The sequence below is a fragment of the Pleurodeles waltl genome, chromosome 10 (genome assembly GCF_031143425.1).
Source record: "Pleurodeles waltl isolate 20211129_DDA chromosome 10, aPleWal1.hap1.20221129, whole genome shotgun sequence".
NCBI lineage: Eukaryota > Metazoa > Chordata > Amphibia > Caudata > Salamandridae > Pleurodeles > Pleurodeles waltl.
In genome coordinates this window covers 769464840-769489997 of record NC_090449.1, presented here as the reverse complement: position 1 = coordinate 769489997, position 25158 = coordinate 769464840, and the positions used below count along the sequence as shown (strand labels likewise).

The following is a 25158-nucleotide window of genomic DNA, read 5'->3' as shown; positions in this document are numbered from 1 at the left end:
AGTCTGCTTTGGATCTGAGGATCCATAGCAAATTTACACTGGGGGTTGTGCTGAGCCCCGCAGTGGCTCTGCAGATGTGCCGATTGGCCAAAAAAAGGGCAATTTGGAGCCCACGAGGGGTCCCTGAGGGACTCTTATTTTCTATGGGGTCAGGATACCTGTTTACTGACCTTTTATGTGTGTTTTCCTTTTTTTTCCCTCCCCCGGCCCAAGCGAGAAAGAAAATGGAGACTGCAACTTTCCTGTCAGGTTGTGGTCAGCCAATCAGAGCCTTACTTTCCTCGAGGATCCGCGGATCCTCCATGACTAGATCCGCTAAGGATCCGGGACCCTAGATATCTATATTTCTTTTGTTTTAATAACTCCAGAACTACTAACTGAATTTACATCAAATGGCAAAAATCACACTTTCTAGACCAAGATCTAGCTTTCTGCCAAATTTGGTGTAATTCCGTTCTGCGGTTCGGCATGTAGTCCTGTCCAAAGTCCATGTGGGAAATTGCCGGGGAAAACACGTTTTAGGACCCCAAAACAGAAGCAAAAGTCAGTAGTAAACTAGTTTTTAAACTTTTGTGAACCTTTGTTAAACTGCACCAAATGTATGGGCAAAACAAAAAATGCTTTTCCTATGGAAACTAGGTCCTAATGATAAATACCTACTGGTATCGCCAGTAGGGTGTTTATGTATATATTTATATATATATATATATACACACACACACACACACACAAATATATATACAATTTTACACCATTGTGTAGTTATACTTGAGTCAGAGTTTCCATCGGAAAAGCGTTTTCTGTTTTGCTAATAACTTTGGTGCAGTTTAATGAATCTTCATAAAACTTCTCCCCAGCCAAAAACGGTAATCTTCCTCAATTCCTTCCTGGAAAATTTTGGAGCAATCCATAAAGCAGGGGCTGAGGAATGGCAAGGGGAGTGTCGAAAACACTTTTTTCTCTGTGCATTTTCCATTGGAAAAATTAGACAACTAAACAGAAACAATTGCAGAATTACAACAGATTTGGTAGAAAACTAGATTTTTATCCAGAAAGTGTGCTTTTTGTGATTTGGTGTAATTCTGTTCAGCTGTTTTAGAGAAATTAAGATTTATGATTTATATACATCTGTTGCCGCAGAACTGCAGGAGTCCTGTGGGGGAGGATGTCAAGATGTGCAATGTGACTGGTATCTCCCACAAGACTGCGCAATGTGATTGGCAGCGGGAACATGAAGAAAAAATAGGGGCCACCATTTGAGGGCTTGGGGTCTCAGTCTCTAAGTCCTCACAAACAAAAATTAAAAACACACAAGGAGCCAGAGTAGGGATATTCTGAATACCTAGGTCTTGTGGGCCAAAAATCCCCCAAATCAAATTCTTTACATTGATTGCGGTCCCGTGGGACATGCGCGGGAGGCAGAACGGCCCCACCTTGTGGTCCTGTGGGACTTCAGGGAGTGGCCAGCAGGAGAAAAGGAATGTTTAAAAAATGTGGGGTGTGATCACCAATCCCCTGCTACGCAAGTCTGACTTAAGTACAACTTTCACAGCTGAGATGCTCTGCTTATGACCCCACACATTACTACACTGATGACTGGCAAATTGTCCTGGTTTTATGGTTTATAAACAGTGGAGATTTTTGAGTGAATTTTGAAAGTTTTTTTTTAACCTAAGTTAAGGTCTTACTACTTTCTTCATGTCTAACTCCACTTTAATCTTAGCTTTTTTAGCGACTATATATATATATATATATACATCTGAGAATACATTTGGAAACGATTAAAGTTCATGCTACCATGAAACCGTCTGACAAAGAAACAACCTACAGTAAACAACCTACAGTGACTCTTCGGATGAAATGTACTCCCAGAATGTGTTTTCTTGCCTCGGGTACTCTAATATGGATAACATATTGTAGGAAACTGCCTTATTTGGCAGTCTACATTGGTAGAAAGGTTTCAGGAAGTAGAAATATGGAGTGCTGATCATCCACTCGATGGCCTCTGGTACTGTTGATGTGCGTTTATCAATTGCAACGTAGCCTGAGCAACAGTATAATCCTGAAAGGACGTCCACGGGGCGCTGGGCATTAACAAACCAACCATTGCAATAACAAATAAGGAAGTTCAGTGGCCACAAGGAAATTGACTAAAATAAATTCTGGAAACATAAAGCAAAAAAGAGCAATACATTTAAAAGTAATGGAAACCAAAAATAATGAAATCTCGATCAACTGAAATGCATGTTTAAAGTGTTGGCTTGCACGTCAGTGAAAAAGAAGATTAATTAACAATTTTCACCAATGAGATTTAATTCTAACAACACTGATGAAAATATCGTCAATGGAAATGAATGTTAAGCTCGCGTTGCACCAAAAATAAATGGAAAACCCAAAATATCGAAGTGTCTTCCAAAATGTTGACCTGGGCCTTGGCATTTCCTTAGTCATCTTCTGAGAACTCTTTTTTGAATTTCTTAGGATAAGGGAGGCAGCCCCCAACGCTGCTCATTTTGCTTTTGAAAAGGGTACACGCAACCTTATGCATCGCACTTTTTCTAGTGGGCTGCTCAGGCAGCATGATGCTCTAAAGCCCCCCCAAGGCCCTACCTCAGTAAGATCACCTCGTGGAAATAATTCTAAGGATGGCAGGTGCACAGTTAACGCTTTTAAAAATATCTACAGGTTATGAGTTTTATTTATTTATTGAAAATCCAGTGTGATGAGAACCACTCAGTCAACACACCTAATAGCACCATATTTTCCAAATATTGCACACCAGTTACCTCTTACTCTTGATCACACAAATAATGACAGTCTTAATATTGTCCCTTTGCAATTTCTATTTTATATTAATAGAATATGTTACTATTACCCTGTTAAAAGGTAGACTATTTACCGAGCTTGGAAGGATGAATGGCTGAGTTTGCCTTGATGAGTTCAAACCTGTGACGTGCAGAGATGCAGGCAGTCGGGACTTAACTCACAAACGCACTTTCTTGGCTTAGAATCTAAGATACTGAGTATTCTGGCATGTGGAAGAGGAGACATTATAAGAGTAGTAATGATATTCAGATAATATATGTTTTAAGTCTGTGTAGCTTTCGCTGGACAACACTTAAACCAAAAATTAAAAGAATAATTTCTTAACCATTTTCCCGTTTAGCCCCACTCTAGGAAGACTACAGAAATAGATTGTCAAAGTAGGCATATGCACAAAAATTCTACTGCTGAAAGCGTTCACATTTTATTCAATGTACATTTATTTAGCTTCTTACTGTTAATCAGGTTTTCACATATTCTCTTACTAATCAACACAAAGGCAATTTCATATGATATTCTGGGAGTTTATGGAATTGATAACAGCACTACAGTTTCTAGTGAGAGCTTAAAAGTTTCTAGACCTGATCCATGCAGATTTTTCAAGATACCTTCAGGATAACTGTCAATGTAAATAAGTTCCATATGGACTATGTGTAAGTAGTTTTTTAAAAGTAGATATCCACAGGATCTGGAGTGGATTAGGCCCACCAGGACCAGCGTTCACCACTACTGCTTTAGGATCAATAAATCAATCAGGGGTTCTTGTAGAGCGTAAACTTGTCACCTCAGGTGTCTCCAGGTGCTGCGAGCCTCGACCGGCTGGTGATGGCAGTCAAAGGGCCAAGTCTTGAGCTGCTTTCTGAAGTCCTTTGGAGAAGGAGAGGTGCACAGGTGGAGGTCGTTCCAGGACTTGGCGGTCAGGTGGGAAAAGGAGCAACCTCGGAAGTGTTCACAACAGATTTAGGTGATGTGGGCCTGGGCAGGGGTGGCTGAGCGGAGTTCTCTGGTCGGTCGGTGGAATGTGAGGTAGTTGTTGATGTAGGTGGGTCCGGTGTTGTGGAGAGCCTTGTAGGCATCTTTGCAGACAGGGAGCAAGTGGAGAGCCCTGAGGTGGGGACTGATGCTGGTTTATCTGGGGAGGTCAAGGACGACTCTTGTTGCTGCGTTCTTGATGGTCTGGAGGCAGCCTGTGAGCTGCTTTGTGGTTCCGGCGTAGACTGCATTGCTGTAGTTGAGTCAGCTGGAGATGCGGTCCTGGGGGACTGTCTTCCTGGTAGAGATGGGGATCCATCAGAAAACGTTGTGGAGCATGCAGAGGATGTGGAAGCAGGCAGAGGAGATGGCGTTAATCTGTTGCTTCTTGGTCAGTTGGGTGTCCAGGATAATCCCGAGGTAGCATGCATGATTGGTTGGGGTGGGTGGGGGGGGGGGAAATCGCACGGTGGCGGCAGCGGGGAGGGCTAGGACGAGCTGGGTGTTAACTTAGGAGACGATGTTGAGTCCTTGGGTGCGTGCAATGTCTGCCAGTGGAGCTATGTATGTGTTGAAGAGGATGGGCTCAGGAAGGAGCCCTGGGGAACACCACAGATGATGTCTTTGAGTGCGGAGACGAAGGGTGGGAGGAGGATCCTCTGTGTTCGGCCAGAGAGGAAGGAAGACATCCAGTTGAGTGCGTTGTCTTGGATGTCCGTACTTTGGAGTCTGGTAATGGGAGTGTGGTGGGAGATGGTGCTGAAAGCTGCCAACAGGTCGAGGGCCGCTGTTCCCCCTAGGTCAAGGAGGTATCAGATGTCGTCGGTTGTTGCAATCAAGGTGGTCTTGGTGCTGTGATTGGGCCAGAAGTCGGACTGGGATGGGTCGAGCATGTTGTTGTCTTCGAGGTAGCCTGTGAGCTGGTGGTTGATTGCCCTTTCAAAGTCTTTGGCGGGTAAAGGGAGGAGAAAGATGGGACAGTAGTTTTTGAGCTCATTGGGGTCGGGTGAGGGTTTCTTCGGGGGGGGCTTGACCTTTGCATACTTCCAGGCATCGGGGACGATGGCTGTGGCGATGGAGGTGTTGAGGATTTCTGTAAGCGAGGCTCTGATTACTTCTCTTCCTAGGTTGTAGAAGCGGTGCAGGCAGGGGTCTGTGGTGATCCGGAGTGGAGATAGGTCATAATGGAGATGGGGTCTTCGGTAGAGAGCTATTTCCATTCAGTGATCCGTGGGGGAGAGGGGTGGGTTAGGGTGTGGGGGTGGTCGAGGTTGGTGGGCTAGGGGTCAAAGTTACCGTAGATGTCAGTGATCTTGCCGGGAAAGTAGTCCGATAGCGTGTCACAGAGGGATTGAGATGGGTGGATCGTGTTCTCTGTAACGGAGGGGCAGGAGAATTCTCTGACGATGCTGAAGAGTTCTTTGGTGTGGTTGGTGCCTGCCTCGATGCCAGTGGTGGGTGCTTCTTTCTTGGTCTCCCTGAGTAGGTGGTGGTATCTACTGAAGGCGGACTTGAAAGACTCGAGGTTTGCGGGCGGGAGCACAGAGGGCGGGAAGATAAGGTGGGAAACGCGGTGGGGGCCTGAAGCGCAGAAGTGGCAGTAAGAGTGGAGCGTGGCAGTGAGAGCCTGACTGATGCACAAAATCAAAGACAATGCAAGACAGTGCAAGTAGAATTTGCTGCACTGCAGGCGCTATCAAGTGCTTTGCGGTGCGAGCGCAAAAGAGATGTCATAGGACCTGCTCAATAGCGCTGCGCAGCAACCGCCATCAAATAGGTCCTGGAATGGGAGGGGTGGAAAAGGGGGAGGCATATGGGGGCGCAGAGGGCACGAAGAAATGGAGGGAAATGGGGTGGTGCCACAAGCGCAGAAGAGGCAGGAATAGCTGGGGGAGGCGGCGGGAGCCTGACTGGGGCAAAAAATCAAAGACAAGGCAAGGCTGTGCGAGCAGAAGCACTGCTCTGCAGGTACTATAAAGTCCCTCGCGGTGGCAGTGCAAGAGAGCTGTCAAAGGACCTACTCAATGGCATCACGCAGAGAAGGAAGGCGGGGGGGCACAGAGAGTGGGAAAAAAAGATGGGAAGCGCAGTGGGGGCTTGAAGCGGAGATGAGGTGGAAAGAGCGGGGGAAGGTGGCGGGAGCCTGACTAGGGCAAAAAAATGAAACACAAGGCAAGGCAGTGCGAATAGAAGACTCTGCACTGTGGGTGTTATAAAGCACTTTTGGTGCGAGTGCAAGAGAGCTGTCAATTAACCAGTGCTTACAAATGTCCGAAACAGGCCACACCTGTGTTTGTACTCTCCTAAACAAACAGCTCCAAGAGCGACATCCACAGGAAATTTTAAAAAAAAAAACTGTCCTGCACTTACTTTCTTGCATTTTTAGTTCTTTTGAATGTTTTTGGAGATAGTCTTTAGGGCAGGGTACTTCCACTTTCGCTGGTCCCATCGTTTTGTTTGAGCATTTGTTTTTCTGAGCCTCCTGTTTTACTTGCTCCCTGAATGTCGATGTATACCTTACGAAACAGAGAATACAAACAAAATATGAGTATAAGACATAAATAGGAACATACATGTTGAAACCACAACAATGATGTGCCTTATTCAGTATTTCGCCGAGCTTCCATCCTACAAACGTGCAGTCCCCCTTCCCCAATCCTCTGGTCATGTCAACAGCTAGTTTATAGCTATGGCGCCTCAAAGGTTTCAGCCCCAGTAACACCAGGTCACATTATAGGTAGCCTTGGCCAATTTAGCATGTGGTAACTGCCATTGATATTTCTTGCCTGGAATGCCTTCGTCCACCATATAAGGCATACTCCGACAAAGCTTCTTGAGTATTAGGACCATCATTTTGTTGTTGTTTGGGTTTATGAAACTAACGTCTGCCTTGGGAGTTTGCATCGAAAGAACACAAAAAGAATGCGCTTGGTAACAAAAACGGTGTCAGCTGAGCATTCTCTGTGTTTTCAGTGCATTTACCACACCACCGAATCCAGGGAAGGAGATCTCCATCGGGCAGATGGGCTCTATAAACATGGTGGACTGTCCTTCACCGGGGCAGTCGCAAGCAATGGCCTTGGCTGATGTTGCAGAATAGTAACACTAAATGAGACTACAGTTGACTTATTTTTGCTTTTTTAACATTCTTGTGTGGTGGTGCAACAAATTCCTATCCTGGAATTAAGTGTTACTGCATATATGTTTATGTGCTTTACTGACTTAAAGCAACGCCAGCTTTGTACTTATTGATTCGATGGCTGTGCTCGGCTCCATTCCCTTCCACCACTAAAGTTTGTAAATTAAACTTTCCGTGCCAATAGACTGCTGGAAGGCACTGTGCCCTTGTTTCAAGACAAACATAGCACATTCTAAGTATTGTGGCTATAAGAAAAGCCCGTGGCTCTGTTCAAAGGGGCCAGATGCATAAGAGGCCTAGATGTATTAAAATAACAGAATGGGTGACGATAGCCTAGAGTGACCCACTCCGCTCTTTCTAAATGGCATTACCTCTCCAAATACAGGTCTCCATTTCTCACTATAGTCTCCCTTTTCCATGGGTCCCCCAAAACACGACAAACCCTCCTCGGGAAACCACGCCTTATCCATTCAATTAATCCAGTGTCTTCCCTCAGATAAATCACGCACAGCCAAATAATACCAAACCTCACAACATTTTTCTATATTCCTGTATCATAACTCACGATTTTAACAACATATTTTCGGGTATACCGGAGTACCCATTTTCGCTTGTTGCCTTCCAACTTTCGTGATAACACTGCAGAAAATGCAGTAAATCCTATACATCATTGTGTATTTATTTATTCCACAAACAGGCTTAAAGCTTATTACAGCAATTTGTGTTGTGTGACAATGAAAGACGGTGAGAACAACTTTTCTTTCAGTTTGGATATATCCCAATGTTCTTTCAGTAATGGTCGTATTTTGCCACACTTTTGCTTTCTTTTCACTAAAGATATGTGTTGGTGAGTGAATTGGTTAGAGAAATCTTTACCGACCCAAAAACACATTTTCTGCCTAAGCTGAGCTGGGACTTCTGTACACAGGGAAAATACTATCCCATGCCATCCTATACTTCACCATATGCCCTTCACCCCTTGTTGTCTCTAGTATTTCCATTGCATTACCTCGGGACAGCATTCGTTTTGCCATTGTATCTAGTGCACTTCAAACATTTCTGTCGACTACACTTTAAATAGGCGAGAGAGACGGGCATCAGCAGGAAATGTTTAGCTATGCCAGAGTTCTAAGAATTACCTGTCTGGCATGTGAAGGACACGACTGGCTAGTCTTCAAGTCTCCTTACCCAGGATATCCTCAGTTTTTTGCCACCTCATTTTAAAGGAATATACAAGGACTTGAGTGTCTATCTACAAGGACATGTCTTCTGAGCGGATTGACCTTTGAGCTCATCATTTCATAGGGAGGCTAGCGACACCTTGCATTTCACAGGGAGGCTAGATTGGAGCAGAACAACAATGTGAGTTGTCTCTTCTGTAATGTAGCTGGCAAAACTTAAATTTACTTTGGAGGCAACAGAATCTTGATCTGAGTGATAACATACTGAGATGTCTGTGTCTGTGTCTGACAACTGCAAGTGTAGTTCCTGAACTGTCAGTATTGTGTTATTCTCCAGACAATCTTTGTATCTGTTCTTCAGCTCCCCTTGAGTGTCCGGCTCTCTCAAAGACAACTTTTGTGTTGGTTCTTACCTCTGTGGTGTGCCACTGACCGCTGATGTGCAATGCATGTCCACAATCTGAACTGTAAAGATCCACCCGCTCCTAAAGTACTGGGATGTTTAATTTAGCCCCTTGGCTTTGCTGAGTGCAGTATTCACAACATTTCATGTGTGGCAACTGTGTAACAATATTGGATCCTAGAAATAAATCCATGTGAATCAAAATCTATGTGAGGCTTCAACCATTTATTATTATAAACAAATAAACAGTATCTTTATGTTAAAGATTCTGCCAAGCTGTTTGCATTTATTTTGCTATTCAGCTCCTACATGTAAAATCCCTACCGCTTGCCTTGACTGACAGCTGTCAGAATATCACTGTCAGAATATCACTTTGACAGGGAACATCTGAAATAGTCAAAGGCAGATGGGACAGCCCAAGAATTAGAAATATATGCCTATCACAGCACAAATGGCAGGACGGAAGGATGCGCTCCCCAATACCCAGGAGCCTGTGAAACTACTATGCTGTCATTGTATTGTGCCGCTGGAAGAGGTCTTCAGTCTTCTCTAATGCTAACATTGTTTCTAGCCTGGCAGGGTTATTAAAAGGATTGTGTCTATGACTGTCCAGATGAACTTGTTCTTTTTGGATTCAAACCAAAATAATTTTTGAATGTTCATTATAGATCCATTTAAAAATGGTCCAGTTGTAATCTTCGTAATTCTGAAACCTGGTAAGGACTTGAGGGATGCTTGCTCCTATAGACTGTTATCTTTATTGAATGTGGATAATAAAATCCTAGCTTGTGTCCTTGCTAACAGATTAGAGCGGTGTGAAGAATGGAGGACTCGTAAGTAAAAGATTAAATAATATATTTTATTTTCAAGATGCGGTTCGAAGTAAGGAGCCATGCTGGCACAACACGCACCAGCAACCGCCCACAGCAACTGCCACAAACACTCTCCCCAAACCATTCTATTCCCATATTCCAAACCTATTTTGACCTATTAACATTCTAATCACCACACATCTTCCCCCTCAACAAAAACATTTGTTTTCTTTAAAACAACAAAACAAAACATTTATATATTTTTTTCCACAACATATGTTTCAGGATAACACAATAAAATAAAGTTTACTAAACAATGGAATGAATAACCTTCCATTACAAATTCTTTAAAGGTACCTCGGTAATTGTTTTTCTCTCTGACTTGCGAACAGCACATCGAATAGGCAAATTTCCGGTACCAGGACCAACATCATCACCACCATCAGAATGCACCACATCTGATTGCAACATAGAATTATTTCCCCATAAATACCCATTAACATAATCCTGTCTGCTGTACTCTTCCCCCTCATGTATGTTAATTTCTTCACACAAACTCACATGCCGCAAATTACGTATTCTCCCATCTTCAAGCTTGACAGCACCATCCAAAACCTTCACAATCTTCATAGGACTTGACCACCGAGTAGCTCCTTTACTTATTAACCCAGGATTCCTCACACATACGTACTGCCCAACTACCAGGTGAGGTATGGACCTCCCATCATTAATTCTGTTCAACACTCTACCATGATACTCTTGTACTCGTTTCCTCATAGAATTATAGTCCTCTCTAAATGTCTCTTTTTGTCTTTTATTCTTCAGCCACCAAGGAATTAAGGGCCAGATGTAGCAGAGGGTTTTTCCCATTCTGTGTCAATGGGAAAACGTGTTCGTACATATGGCCCTAATTTAGAAGATTGCTTTCTTCCTCTCAATAGCTCAAATGGTGTCTTCCCCATTACAGAATGGGGTGTATTCCTGTAAGATAACAACATACTTTGGATAGCCTCTTTCCATGCTAAATTGGATGCTAACGCTATATGTATAGCCCCCTTGACTACCCTGTTAAACCTTTCAACCTGACCATTACCTTCTGGATGATACAACAATGCCCTCACATGGTTCACCCCACAACTCTTCAAGAAGGACTGCTTTTTACTAGATGTAAGCTGTACCTCATTATCTGAAACAAGGGTTTCAGGAATGCCTTCCCTGGCAAATACATCTTTCAAGAATTCAATGACAGTATCTGTGGTTACATTGCTAACCATGTGAACCACCGGCCATTTGGAAAAATAATCAACCAGGACAATGGCATATGATTCCTTAGCAGGTAAGGTGACAGACGGTCCCATGAAATCAATTGACACCTTCCGCCACGGCCCTTAAGGCAATTCAACCACTTATAACGGTACTACCAAAGGTTTGATAGTCTTATCACTCAGTTTACACGCACTGCACTCTCTTACCCAATGGTCCACCATACCTTCCAGGCCTGGCCACCAAGAATTTTCCTTTATTTTCCTTCTGGTACTTGCCGTACCCCCATGACCTTCATGTCCCAACCTAACAATGGTTCCTCGCATTCCATAAGGAGGTACTATTTTGTCATCCCTCAAAATAATCCCGTTAGACACTGACAATTCATCCATAACTTTCCAATATGTACCACATTCACCTTGCAAATGCCGTTCTGACGGCCACCCCTTCATGAGGAATTTCTTTACCTTTAAAAGTATCTCATCTTTGTTTGTGCATCTCCTTCATCCACACTTCCTCAGATATCTCCAACTCCATTTTATCATTTTGCAGAAACACCACATCATATTAAGTAAATGCCACATCACATTCACTATCATCAACCTCCTCAACACTTTCATTGTCTAAATGTAATCGAGACAACCCATCTACCACACAATTATTCTTCCCTTGGAAGATGCAAAATCTCGTAATGATATATTTGTAATTTCGAAACAAGTCTTGCTAACTGCGAAGTAAGATTTTGACCGCCCCCTTCCAAACTCAAAATGTTTACCAATGGTTTATGGTCCGTGCAAATTTTGAATTTACACCCTCATATATACATCCTAAACTGTTGCACAGCCCAAGTAGCAGCTAACAATTCCCTTTTGATTACAGAATAATTCCTTTCTGCGTGAGACAAAATGTGGGATGCATATGCGACAACCCACAAACTTCCGTTCCTCCGTTGGGACAATACCTCACGGATACCACAAGCATCCACAGATACAATACATTCTGCACCTTCATCAAATGATCTTAAACAAGATGCATTCACGATATCTTCTTTTATAGCTGCGAATTCTTCACTATTTACTTGTTTACAGCAAAATGTTGCATTTTTCCTAAGTCACGCTCGTACATACTCCACTTTGCATGCATAGTTTTCCACAAACCGTGAATAAATTCAGTCAGACCTGCAAAAGATAGTAATTATTCCTTACATTTAGGCTCTGGAGTTTCATGAATAGCCTTTACGTGGCTGATCTTAGGTCGAATGCCTTCCTCTGAAATAATATGTCCTAAATATTCTACTTGTTTTTTTACAAATTTACTTTTTTGTTCTTTCACCGTTAACTCGTTGTCCTTTTAACGCTCACAAAACTGTCTTCAAAATGCAATCATGCTCAATTTTATCCTTTCCATATATTAATATATCATCTTGAAACACTTTTGCACCATTTATGTTTGAAAGCACTTTGGATAATTCTCTTTGGAAAACAGCTGATGCACTAGCCAAGCCAAATGACATCCTTTTATACTGAAACATCCCTTCTTGTGTAACAAAATCTGTACAATGTTTAGAATCTGGATTCAAATGTATCTGATGGTAAGCACTGGCAAAATCAATTGTTGAAATAATGTATTTTTCACACAAGTCACGTAACGTCGTTTAATTTCCAGTTGGAAATATTTTTTGAAAATCAGAATACGAATCATGTGTACTCTGTAAGCTACACTCACCCACAACATACACAGGCGGAGTAGCACTAGGGCCCACTTTCAATCCAAGTTCTGATATATGTGGCCCACCCAAAATCATGGTCCCTTTTTCAGCAATAAGTATATCTCCTGAACATTTCCTCCCAGCAAATTCAAACTCTGCTTGCATTTTACCTACTATAAACATTTTATGACCTGAATAACTACATGGACTTATTTTTGTGCTTTGCAATTCCCTGCCAGGCCACAACTGGTCAAACAATGTTTTCCCCATTATAGTATACCATGCGCACGAATGTACTATAACTTCCACCTGCATGCCATCAATACTTAACCAACACTTGGGTAACTGAAGGCTTCTCCCTTTGATGTTGCCACTCTGTATACTTAACACCGCATTTTGCATTCCATATTCAAGTTCATCATCATCAAAACTCTCCACAATACAATTCACTTTATTTCCAAAACCTTTACATACTTGTAAAAAATGTCCCTTTTTCTTATATGCATTACAAATTTTGCCAATAGCAGGACATCTTTTAAAATTTGCCACATGCGTACTAGCACCACACCTGAAACACACTAAAGCTTTGATATTCTCTGTCATGCCAATTTTGTTACTACCACTGGCATAACAAACTACAACCTTCTGTTTTTTCCTTACTATCCTTTTCACCACCTACAGCACATACTGTACAGTTGTCTTTATTTTCTTTCCTCATGACTTGTATGCAACTCTCTGTTACTTCAGTACCTCTTGCCACTTCTATTGCTGTTTTCAAGGATAGTTCTCCTGAAGACCATCATTTCTCATGTATTTTTTTTAGACTTGGTCTTCATCAATAACTGGTCCTTTAAAACCTTGTCATACGCAATGTGCTCAAAAGCACAAGTAACCGTGAGTCCTCTTAACACTGCCATATACTGGTCAATAGATTCATCCTCCTTCTGTTCCCTGGAGTAAAACTTATATATCTCCATGACAACGTTAATCTTCCTGCCATACCTCTCCTGTAATTGTTTCAAAGCACATTTATATACATCTTCTTCATTAACATTATCTACAGGCGGAAGATTTTTAAATTCTCTCAATCCAATAGCCCCCCAACTGATGTTTAAATAACAACAAATGTCTCTCTGGAGTACACTCACCATCCTCCAACATTTCCACATATGCTTCGAATAACTTTAACCATAACTCCCATTGAATAGGAGGATCTCCTGACTCAGCTATACAAAAAGGTGGAGGTTGAATACTGGACATTTTTCACTCACACACCAATTACAAATCTGCACAAATAAATGAATACTTAGAAAATAAGTGCACAAGTATCCAATGTTAAATAAACTATTCAGACCAAGAAAAACCTCCTCAAATAAATATATTAAAAAACTACAAATGCAGTCTATAACGTAATCATTGGAAATTTCACGGGCTCCAGTAAGTAGATGATAGGCTCCAAACAGGTGTGCCCATCAACGTGGAATAAATATATCCAACAAACGTTTTTTTCAAGTAGAAGTACTGGTACAGTAAAACTTGTACCGGCAATTGTAACCAGGAAAATGCACTCTCCACGGCCTGATAGTCACTTGACAGGCGTAAAGGTGTGCCTACCATCGTGTAATCAATGTAAAAGCATATAATGCTTCCCAAAAAGTCAAAATGGCCGCCAGCACGCAGCCTAATGTGCTTTCCATAGGAAACTGGGCATACTCCTACCCATAATCCTTACGGGAAGCAGGATTAATTTGTGCGGTGGCAGCACTGTCACTGTATGTGCGTGGCCCTCTTCATGCGCACAAGATTCTCCGCCTGCACACAAACCCTTGCGTGGTGGCAAAACAGTTATAGTATGTGTGATACGCACCAGCAACTGCCCATAGCAACAGCCACAGACGCTCTCCCCAAACCATTCTATTCCCATATGCCAATCCTATTAGGACCTATTTACATTCTAATCACCACAAGCAGTTAATGTCTCCGCTTGCTCTGCCGAATCAATTCGGCTTCATTCCTGGTAGAGCCACCTCAAACAACCTCTGCCATACACTGTTCTCAAACAAGCCTTTGACTCACTGGAGTGGACACTCTTGTTTGCCAGCCTCTGCCAGATGGGCCTAGGGCACAATTTCATTGGCTTAGCTAAACTACTGTACACTGGCCCCCCACGGCCATTGTTAGAGTTAATGGATAATTGACTACGACGTTTATGGTGGACAATCATACGCGACAGGATTGTCCCCTATCACCACTGTTGTTTGCACTGGACTTCTAGACTTCGCGAGAGATACATACATAGTAGACTGAGGTTTCCAATGTGCAGGATTCTATTAGATCTCTACAAAGACAAAATAATGTTATTTGTGAAGGATCGGGGGAAAAATCGTAGCCCAATCATTCAGGATATTACGCATTTTGGAGACTATGCAGGTCTGTACATTAATTGGGAAAAATCAGAAATCTTCCCTCTCATAGATGACACTCTGCCAATTACTTTAGATTTCCTTCTTACATGGAGGGAACACTGGATAATAGCTTGGTATAAAACACAACAACTGATGATAGTCTACAGGACAATTATAAGCCAGTTATGAAACAACTCGAGGCGAGTTGAACGTGGGATTATTCTCTCTCTATCCCTGGCTAGCAGGGTCGCTCTAGGTGGATGAATGTTCACTCTAAATTCTTATTCCTGTTCATAAATAATTCTATTTCACCAAGAAAAAAAGTGTTTACTAAGTTTCAAGCAGTTCTTATGTGATTCATCTGGGTGGTAGGTTTCCTTCAGTGAGTTGGGAAAGACTCACACAGGCATGTGAGGCTGCTATCCCAGATTCTAAGCGCTACTTTCTTGCAGCACATGTATATTATACTATAAACTGGACAAGCCTGAAATGCCCGCTCCACATCTCCGATTTGAGATGGAGCAGTTATAGATGGGCAGACTAGTTATTGCATTAGCCATTAAAAAGCCAAGGCCTGGTAAATATATAGAACTCTTCTTATTTTTATATCATAACACGGTTAATTAAAACCTTATATGATATAATACAGATTTTTTCAAATCAATTGACAATCTTCTACAAAACGCTAATTGATATACCACATGAGATAAATCCTCACTTAAAGAAACAGTCTATAAAGGTAAAAGTCATTAAAATACGAGATAAGGCTTGGTGTACTAACTGGGGGATGTAAACACTGGTGAAACACACTGGACTTTCCATGATCTGTTCCCCAGTCCAGTCTCTGTAAACCCTGCCTTACTCACCACACTGGATAAATCATCATGCACTACTCTGTCACAATTGGGCAACTGTTTCAAGATGGCCTTTTCATTACACTAGACCAATTTTGGGAATGAGACTAAATCAATTCAGTTGACCTCCCTGCCTCCCTAAGACAATGCTATGCTGCTGCAACATAATGGAGTGGTTTCCCTCAGGAGCTACTGAAGTTCACCCCCCTCACGCAGATGTGTTTCTCCACGACCAGAAGGGACTAGTTCTCAAGACTATATAAAATTATTGGGTGCCTACTTCCTACCATATCAAACAATGTTAGGGAGCGATGATGGAAGTCCAACCTGGGGCTGCCTATATCCAAGAAGATATGAAGTTACTGTTGTGAACAGATAAAACAGGTTTGTATTAATCAAGGCATGGATTAATCCAGGTTACATCAGATGGATCCATCCTCAGCTCCTGAATGTCGATGGTGCTCCACTGTCCCCAATTTGCGCTTTTTGGTCAGAGGTTTAATACATAATTGCAGGACCCAAGAACGAGGCCTACAGATATATGGGTCCATACTGGGAATATATGCTACAACTGATTAAAATTGGGGAGCAGGCCTCGGGCTCTGCTTTCAGCACTGCTCCTTCCTCTGGGCAGGGGCTCAGCTTGGGACATGACAGGGCTACTTCCTGGTTCCTCAACTGCGACAGATGGGGGCTGTGCCTTGGCCTGGTATGTGTTGTTGAGCTGACCCTATCTAAAGTTTGTTGTATCCGTCATGGCCATGTTTTTCCTTTTGTCATTCTGTTTCTTGGACTCAGATCTGTCACTAATCATGTACTTTTTTTTCCTTTTTGTATCTTAATATCAGAAAATTATATGATATTATTGTATCTTTGTTAAATCTCAATAAAAAGATAATACAATAAATACAAAATTTGGTCCAATAGACCAAGGCAAGTCTGCACAATGCTAGGTAATGAGAATATGTTTTTATCAGGCATCCAAAACTGTTGCTTGCTGATTGTAATTTGCAGGATGCACACAAAGCTGAGTTAAGATAAATAGGGGGGGCTCCTACTATTGATAATGCTGATCCCCTTTAGAAAACAGATTATATTTCAAGTGGTTTTGATGTATATGGACATGAAGGTAGGTGTTTGGCGAGTCCATTGAACACAACCAGTTGTCATCACAGGTCAAAGTCGGCCAATATTAGCATGTTAAACTTCTCAAGAGAGAGAAACTGGTGCCGGTCATAGAGATCTAATTTTGGGACTAATCCAGAGATTTGGTGAAAACAGCATTATCAGGAGTAAATGCTTCTCCACTCCTTGAAATGCAGCATATCTTCTATGAGCATTAACAAAAAAGCATCTGCCATAACTTTTGGAGATGCTGACTGGAGAGCATGAATTTTAACATTGGCAGATGCTCACTTATAGTTAATTGTGAACTTCTGTGCGTCTCCAGATATTCATAGTGCTTTGTGATCAATGGTGGTGGTGGATAGAAGGCATTCCTCTGACTGGTTTTGGGTGCACCTCCAGAAGTGAAAGACTGTGTCTGGCCCCAAGTGAAGTCAGTGGGGCTTTGGCATCAGTCATGGCTGGAGTGGAAAAATGTGATCTCTTTCTGATCTGCCTACTTGCCACAAATGAGGTAAAGGAAGAGTAGCCAAAGTAATGCTTGGGACAAGAAATTGGTTGCAACAGAAACATTTTGATTTACCTAATATATTGTTGTATTTATACTGAATTCATATGTACATTCTCTAATATGTTTATTCGTTACTGCTATTGAAATTTATGTGGAGTGAAATATGGTCACATCACATTGACATTTGCAAAAACCTGGCTTACAGGTAATATTTTTTCCACGCTTGGGATTCTTTCATGTGTATTACTCTCTTTGGGGCCCTTCTACTTTATGACCCCTGAATGCCCCTCTGTGTATCATATACTTTTCATTTTGCAATGCACAGGGGGCATCCATCTGGTAATCTACACAATATTATTATATTGGGTGCTAATTGAAATAGGAAGGTCTGAAAAAGTGTAATAATCTGCTCAGGTATCATCCAGCAAATACCAACTTTATTCTTCACAAGTAAACGACCTGTAAGTGACCTCCAGCTGCGATGCTCTACATGACTGACTTCTCTTAGAACTTCCTCACACATCCTATTCCACTAGCATCATCACAGGTACTTCATAACATTGATACACGCTCCTCCCTCTCCCATCAACCCTAGCAAATCTCAGTAGCTCACCTCTCCTTTTGTAAGACATATATATCCTCTTACAGACTTGGGGCTTATCGTGGCACTCCGGGTCCTTATTAGCTGGAATATGGCTCACATTTGTATCCTGTTGAGGTAGTAAATCCTTCCCAATAAAGATGCAAGTGGAGCAGGAACTTTAAATGAGGTTTATTCATCGAAGGCAATGATAAGCTCACGAACGACCTCCTGCGCCTTTCAGCTGTTCAACGATGATGGAAAACGTTGAATCACCGAGCGGCGTCAGAAGCCAGAACGTGGAACACAGAACACAAATAAACAATCCATAATCCTCCATTACAAGGCAAATATCTTGAGGAACTGAAAACAATAACTTCAGTATCAACATATATATAACATATCCATTCAAGGAGTACTTGTATAGTCACAGATTTGCTATTTTTTTGGTAAACTGGAAACCATGTATATATTCACTTTTCTTATCCAACAAATAGACAAGTTAAAATCTCTAAGTGAAATCAAGACAATGATAACATAGCCATAGCTACCTGACTTAGAGCCCCAGACCCAACTACAAAGCGATGAAAGCATTTATTTGGGGGATGTCGCACACCAAACTCATGCCCTGAAGCTAGGCCCCTGGGACCAAATTGTCATGCACACAGCTAAACCTAATATCCAGGACCAGGTGTGGGCTAATGGCAAATCACGGCTACAAGATGTCATTGCCATTGCTGAGGAAGATGAGTCAACTGCGAGGTGTGCCAAGGCTGTTCTAGTAAAAGGTGGCAAGAAAGATGTAATTATGAAAGTTAGGGGCAATAGTAATAGCTATCACAATCAGAACAACCATTAAAAATAAAACTGAGCTTCTGTTTAGACAAGATGTGCATTTTAAAGATAGCCCTTTGCAAATTGTCATGCTTTGATGTAAAATGCATTGACAATCGTAACATATACTTCGTTCAACATTCCTATGAAGAAAAAAGGAAAATACTGGTACGAGGGAAGCACATTCATTTTTGGTTGCCCTTCATTAGGCTTAGTAACACCTTCTGACTTGTTTAAAAACATATCAGCTATGAATCCAACATTATAATTAGGCAAATAAAGGAAGACTGACTTTCACGATACACACACCTCAATTTTTATCACGTACCTAGACGCCTTTGGTACTGTCACCTCGTCTCGCGGTATGAGGTTATAGATATTCTCTGAGGGGCAAAAGTCTGTCATATTAGCGAGTCGATGAATGTCAGTGCAAAAGGAAATTATTCCCGTCTACTGTGCTTCTCTTTTCCTGCTTTCCTCTCGGGTCCCCTGACCAGTGCTCTGGTTGCTCCCTAGGCTCATCAGTCTAGAGTACATGGGAATGGAATGAGCACCACTCCAGTCCCGTTTGTTTCGTTCTCTTTGGTTACTGTTTCCAAGCAACGCCTCTGTTGTCTTAGTGACGCGTTCAAGCTCGATTTTGTGGAAGTGGTACTTGAACGTCACTTCCTGAGCAACTCATTGTACGAGTATAGCAAAGCAAGAGTCGTATACAGCCCTTAAATACATTGAGTTGTTAATTAAGACTATGTTTATTTTTAAAGCCTATTTTCCTGAAGTTCGGTGAAAGCGCACAAAGCGTATAAGGCGGATTTATGATTTCTATAGTTTCTTAAGACAAACTTAAAAACATACTTTGCCCGAGTTATGCGAGATGTATTCTGAATAATAAACCTTGCAATTACAACATGGCCGCTCTGGTTACGTGATGGTAATAGGTTGCTCTGGAGTTTTGTCCAGCGCCAGTTGTAAGGTCGCATAAATGCAACAACCACGCCCCTTCATTCTATTGGACCTTTTAGCCTTTGGTCGTTCGTTACTTCCTCTTCAAGAGCACTACGGCTTTTCGATGTGCGGTCTAGTGTTTTAAAGAGGCGATTTGGCGACTCGAAGTGCGTGTTTGACAAGTTGAGATCTCGTTGACAGTTCCTCCGGTCAACCAGCTGGTGAAGCCTTGAGACAGCCCGTGTACATGAGCAGGAGAGATCTGCGACCTCGTCTAACGCTATGGCAAGTGCGGGAATGCTCGAGGTCGCCTCTTGCAGTAAGTTTGTGTATAGGGGAAGTGATGCCACACTCATCATAATCTGTAGAGGATCTGAGTGGACACGATTGGTAATCTCTGGAAGGCTGCACCCCGAATTTTGCTGAAATGGGAATCTATAACTCATTTCACCTATTGCCCAGGCCCAAATTAGGTGATTTTTTTAAATGACAAAATTACTCCAAATCCTGCTGAGGTGGAGATCAATGCAAGAATGGGAAATACGGATGAGATGAATTGATTCCGAAAACTAGACGCTGCACCTTCTCCACTATTGTTTCTAGCAATTATTTTTCGCAAACGTTTTTCTGAAATGTAACACGTAAGCGCTTCAGCTCCCCAAATAGGGAACGCCAGCGCTATATAAATGTTGCTATAGAATACAATACAGTGCACATGAGTTCAATTTTAAAAAGGAGATTGAGGCTAAAGTTTACGCGACCCTGCACGCGTACTCATTATAGCTCTTAGGATATTTAATTCACCTTGTAGAATAATCGAGATAACACTGCTTCACTGCTAGGTATGTTATACAGTATAAGTATGTTATAAATGGTATACACTGGGGGTTCTTAAAAGGGGCCTTGCCTAAGAAGCGTTATTAAGACTCCTGGCCAAGCGACGTGGTCTGTATAATTAAGGGTGTGGCTTAAACATGTAAAATAACATTGAAAAGGTTTCAGTTATGAAAATATGACACTGTAAATATAACAATACTAAGGTCTGTGGAAGAGGCAATTCTTTTTGGAGAGCCTCACTCGCTCCAGTTATTCCCTTCACACCACCTTCTTCTGCGATCTCTCTGTTAGATACATACTCCTTTTTCACCTCTCATCTTTTCAGATATTTTCCAGATACATCTCACACCTTGTTCAGCACTCTCTTTTCACTTTCTTGCACATACCTCCTGCACCGCCTTCGCTTCACCATCCTCACTTACACGGACAACGCACCCACTCACCAGTAAGCACTGCATTTCCTTTTACTTTCACCCTGTCAGTATTTTGAGAGCTGTATACCGTCTTCACAGATTACAGCATAGAATTACAACTCCAGTTGTTACACATGGCCATTACTCTGTGCGTTCTGTAGAGGCTAAGGATTTGATGAACATGTGAACATCTTTATGACCCACTGGCAAGCAATGTGGGAAAATCGCGCTGCTTTTAGCCTCGGCTCCAGAGCTCTCAATTGTGGCCTACTATAAATACCCACCCAGAACCTGAAGTCACACAGATCTCTAAGGGCCACACGGTTCACAATACACACTAAACAAGAGTTTTATGCTGGTCGGAAAAATACAGGAACACAAACGTGAAATGTAAACAGTGATTAGATTGCTGGCCTGGATTACCTTAATGGTTTTTACAGTAATTTTTCAGAAATTGATCTGTGTTTTTGCCTCTAAAGTTAAGGAAATAAACATATGACCCGATGAAGATATTTTTAAATGTCAATTTTTAACTACTGCTGTGTGCGAGACACGAAGGGTCCTGACCCACTTAAAGCACTGTTGTTAGGTATCCTATGCTTTCTTATGATTTTTGAGTGTGTTGCATTGAGTTATTCAATTGAGCATATAGTAAAAAAGAACAGGTTTACAAATGATTACGTAGTGTTTTACAGGATACATAAAAACAAAGGTGAAGCAGAAATATACATTTCCACCAACATGAAAAATAAACTGTAAGACTTTGGGTTATTACTAGAGAGGGGTGGAAGCCGCACTCAAATAATAAACACAATCTTTGTCAATGTAAACCACAAAAGTCACTAAATTAGTCCGTGCTTAACCCTTTGATAGCTAGACACAAATGCAGTGAGGTTTAACGCAAAGGCAATGTGTAAAGTATTTACAAAACACACAAACAGTAATAACGTGACAACACAATAAAAATCATAAACCAATTTAGAAACCTAAATGAAATGTTAATAAATAAAATGACACCTAAATTACAAACATACAATTAGTAGAACCAGAGAGGTTTATGTTGAAAATACTTTGAAGAAGCTCAAAGCATCACTCATGGTTATCTGGTTGCACTAGACAGGGGAAAAGACAAAGGAAGCTTGGGTGTGAGAGGGAGAGGGTCTCCCTGAAAGGAAGGCTAGGGAGGATCTTTACCCTGCCCTAAGTACCCTTAAAAGGGCTATGCCTGCAGCACACACAAAGGAATGTGACACCAGGCCTACCATTGCCTTTGTCACCAAGGACAGTTTGGAGCCAGGGCCAGAGAACAGGGAAGAATTGAACAGACACAGTTAAAGGACTAGGTGAGGGAATTGCCCCAACACAAAGGCTGCCACCAGTTATAAAAATAGTACCTTCAGAACCTCTCATCAGAAAACTCCTTTTCCGAAGAAGGACTGCCCTGCTGTCTGAGGAAGAGGCACTGCCTTGCTGACTAAAGAAAAGATTTGTCTTGCTTTCTTTGAAACCAGGCTACCCACAGTGACTCCAAGGGTCAGTTGACTGACCTCCTCTGTGAACTACCAGGACAAAAAAAAGCTTCCAGTAGCCTCCTTGAATGTGCCCAACTGACCAGCACCAACTAGACGTACCTGAGTCTTGCTGCTGGCCTCTGCTGAAATTAGTCCTGTTGCCCTCCACAGGACCTACACCTGTGGCTGGCATCAGAGAGCGCTCCTCCTCTCTGAAGGTGAAGATACAGAAGTTTTTTGGCTTCTTGCGACTGCAGAGTGACCACTTGGCCCAGAGAATTGACCGCCAGTGACAACTGCCAATGTGAAGCTCCAGCGAGACCTGCACTTTTCACCAACAGAGAACATCCACCATGACCGGCAAAGCGAGACCTGTACTTTGTGTCGACAGCGACCATCTGTGACGATCAACCAATGTGAAGCTCCAGCAATGACTGCTCTTCTCAATACAGCAATGACCAGTGCTCGATACAGCAATGACTGACACTCAAGCTGCTCCTCGTGCTGACAGCCTTCTCCACGCAGACACTGCAAATGTGACTGGCATCCTTCGTACAGGATTTGAGAAGGTAACTCTTCATCGTGACTAACCTGGTCCTTGTATCCGAGCCGGAAAAGGCAGCTGCAGACTCAGCCTTTGAGTCCTCTCCTGCTTCACTTGTCTCGCCACTGCATATTGGACTTCCTTCCTCCCACTCATTTCTTCTGGATAGTGTTCATGGACCTAGTTTTAGTATCACTACCTTCTGAGTTTTACTGGGACTCTAAAACTTTCAACTAAGAAGTGGCCAATTTGCTATGGAAAGATTTTTCCACTGGCAGACTAATGCAGACAGCTACCCTTTTTATGGGCAGCCACCCTCCCAAACCCATGGTGACCACGTTTAAGGGGTAGTCAAGCTAAGTATTGTGGATGATGAGTGTCCTAGAAGTGTTTTCCGTAAGATACAGCTTAGAGTATGTGATTTTTTTCTCTCCACAATGGTATGAGTCACATATTTGACGTTCAAGGAAATCTCAGCAACCCCAGTGAAATCTAAGGAGACCTTTATTGCCCTTCCATCCTATTGGGGCCTTAGTCCATACACAAATTTGGTGGGGGCAAATATGCACTCGTCTTCTGTGGTTCAGCTGTGACAACCCCAGCACAGTACTTGGGATCTGGAAATTTCAAAGGCAGGCTTCCCCTCTGTAAATCCCTTCCCTCCTTCCATAGTTCCGTGCCATCCATTTTTTCCAATGTTTTGAGGGCAAGAAACTTCTGTTGAGTTTCCTTGTTTAGATGGACACCCTAAAGATAGCAGTTGGGGCCTGACCCAACATTTGTGTGGTCTCTACATTGGTCTTTATGGATCTGGTGCTGAACCGCTAGCTAGCCAGCTTAGTTAACAAGCACTCTGGAGTCATTTAACTTGCTGTTAACCAAACATTCGTATACATCTGCAAAATAATTACTTGCCTAAGCTGCCTTACAATAAGATTATTCAAGTATTTATACTTTGTGACATTTATACTTTTATTCCAAAGCATTCAGTGTTTTATGATGTCTCCACACCAAGTTTATATTAGACTTTTTGGCACCATCGTTGAATTTCACGGAGGAGTTGGTCAATGATTTCTGATCAGAGCTTCTTAATGTGTGTTTATTTTTTGGTAAGGTCTGAGAGTTTCCGAGCCCACTGTAGGTAATCTCGACAATACTAAAACTCTTCAATACTCTTTGCTCCGTGGTGCATGAAATAACCAAGCTCAAACGGCACAGCCAGTTATCAGTGTGCAAACCAGCAGTATAACCAGCAGCCATCTCTTTTGCAAAGTAGGGTCTGGAAATTTCTAAACTTGAATATCTACTCGACTCACTGTTGCTGCCACCTTGGTAACCATATGTTAAGCAACTGGAGCTTCAAATTGCATTTCTTTATGCCATTAACATGGATCAAAGCACAGTGTTCTAGTTCAGGGCCAGTCTGCACCGTTTCTCTGGTCACTCGAAACTCATGTTCTTCTCCCTCTGCCTGGTCATCCAGAGCTGCTTTCAAAGGACCTGCTACGACCTCAGAGAGTTCAGGAGAGGAGTGATGTCTATGTAATCTCATTCTTAAAGGGCATATTCCTCTTCAAGGTCTAGTGTAGGGGCTCTTCCCTTAGTTGTTTGGACTTCTTCAAGTATATAATGTAATTTTCAGGCTCTAGCTTTTCATCCCTAAGATTAAGACAGTGCAATATTCCCCTCAGTTTGTTCAGTACATTATTCTCATGACTGTAACTGGTAGGTCAGTCAGGAAAACCATCTCAGTCTTAATTTTTTGAAAATATAGCATTTGTGGGGGTGGCCGGTAAACTCCAGTTGACAGTATGGAGACACGCAACATGAGGCATACTTCCTTACCCTCGCTTGCTGGCTTGTCCATTTAGGTAGATGCGCATAGAAAGCCTCTGACTCCAGGCAGTAATGATGTGGATTGGAATCAGGCCCTGCTCTACTAGACAGCCAGCACTGTGTTCTCTGATCTAAAGTTAGTAATCGTGTGTCATATCTATGGATCTGCAGGAGAATGCACGGGTGTAGGAGGTATGGTAGCTACATTCTGGCATCTAACAGCCATGAAGTAGAGGTCCTATTCTCAGGCGAAACTAGCAGATGAGTAGACAGTGGGGATCTGTCAGTTACCTACAGAGTGGTGCATGGTAGGCAGGTCAGCAGCTACCTTACCAGGACCCAGCTACTGCCAGTCCCTTTTGTCTGGATCTGCGTCCTACTTTGATAACAAGTGGGAATGGTGTAAATGTGAAACAATGCAAATATTTGCCCCACCCCAGATCAGAAGAGCTGGACTATAGA

The 25158-nt window shown here is 42.3% G+C and overlaps 2 protein-coding genes across 3 annotated transcripts in view; one reads left to right on the top strand and one right to left on the bottom strand.

Annotated features, from left to right (window-relative positions):
• The window catches only part of ENKUR (enkurin, TRPC channel interacting protein), a 73994-nt gene extending 54766 nt beyond the window's left edge, over positions 1-19228 (bottom strand). The window contains exons 1-2 of one of the 2 annotated variants that reach the window (XM_069211365.1): positions 18939-19228; positions 6166-6311 (exon numbers count right to left, since the gene is read on the bottom strand). In XM_069211365.1, the coding sequence (XP_069067466.1) occupies positions 6166-6311; positions 18939-19015 (223 nt within the window). In that variant the 5' untranslated portion in view covers positions 19016-19228. The remainder of the gene's footprint in view (positions 1-6165; positions 6312-18938) is intronic. The other variant, XM_069211364.1, reaches the window with a different exon arrangement.
• A 423-nt stretch (positions 19229-19651) lies between these two features.
• THNSL1 (threonine synthase like 1) overlaps positions 19652-25158 on the top strand; it is an 81299-nt gene continuing 75792 nt past the window's right edge. Inside the window, exon 1 of the mRNA XM_069211363.1 lies at positions 19652-19874. Within this exon, the coding sequence (XP_069067464.1) occupies positions 19838-19874 (37 nt within the window). The 5' untranslated portion in view covers positions 19652-19837. The remainder of the gene's footprint in view (positions 19875-25158) is intronic.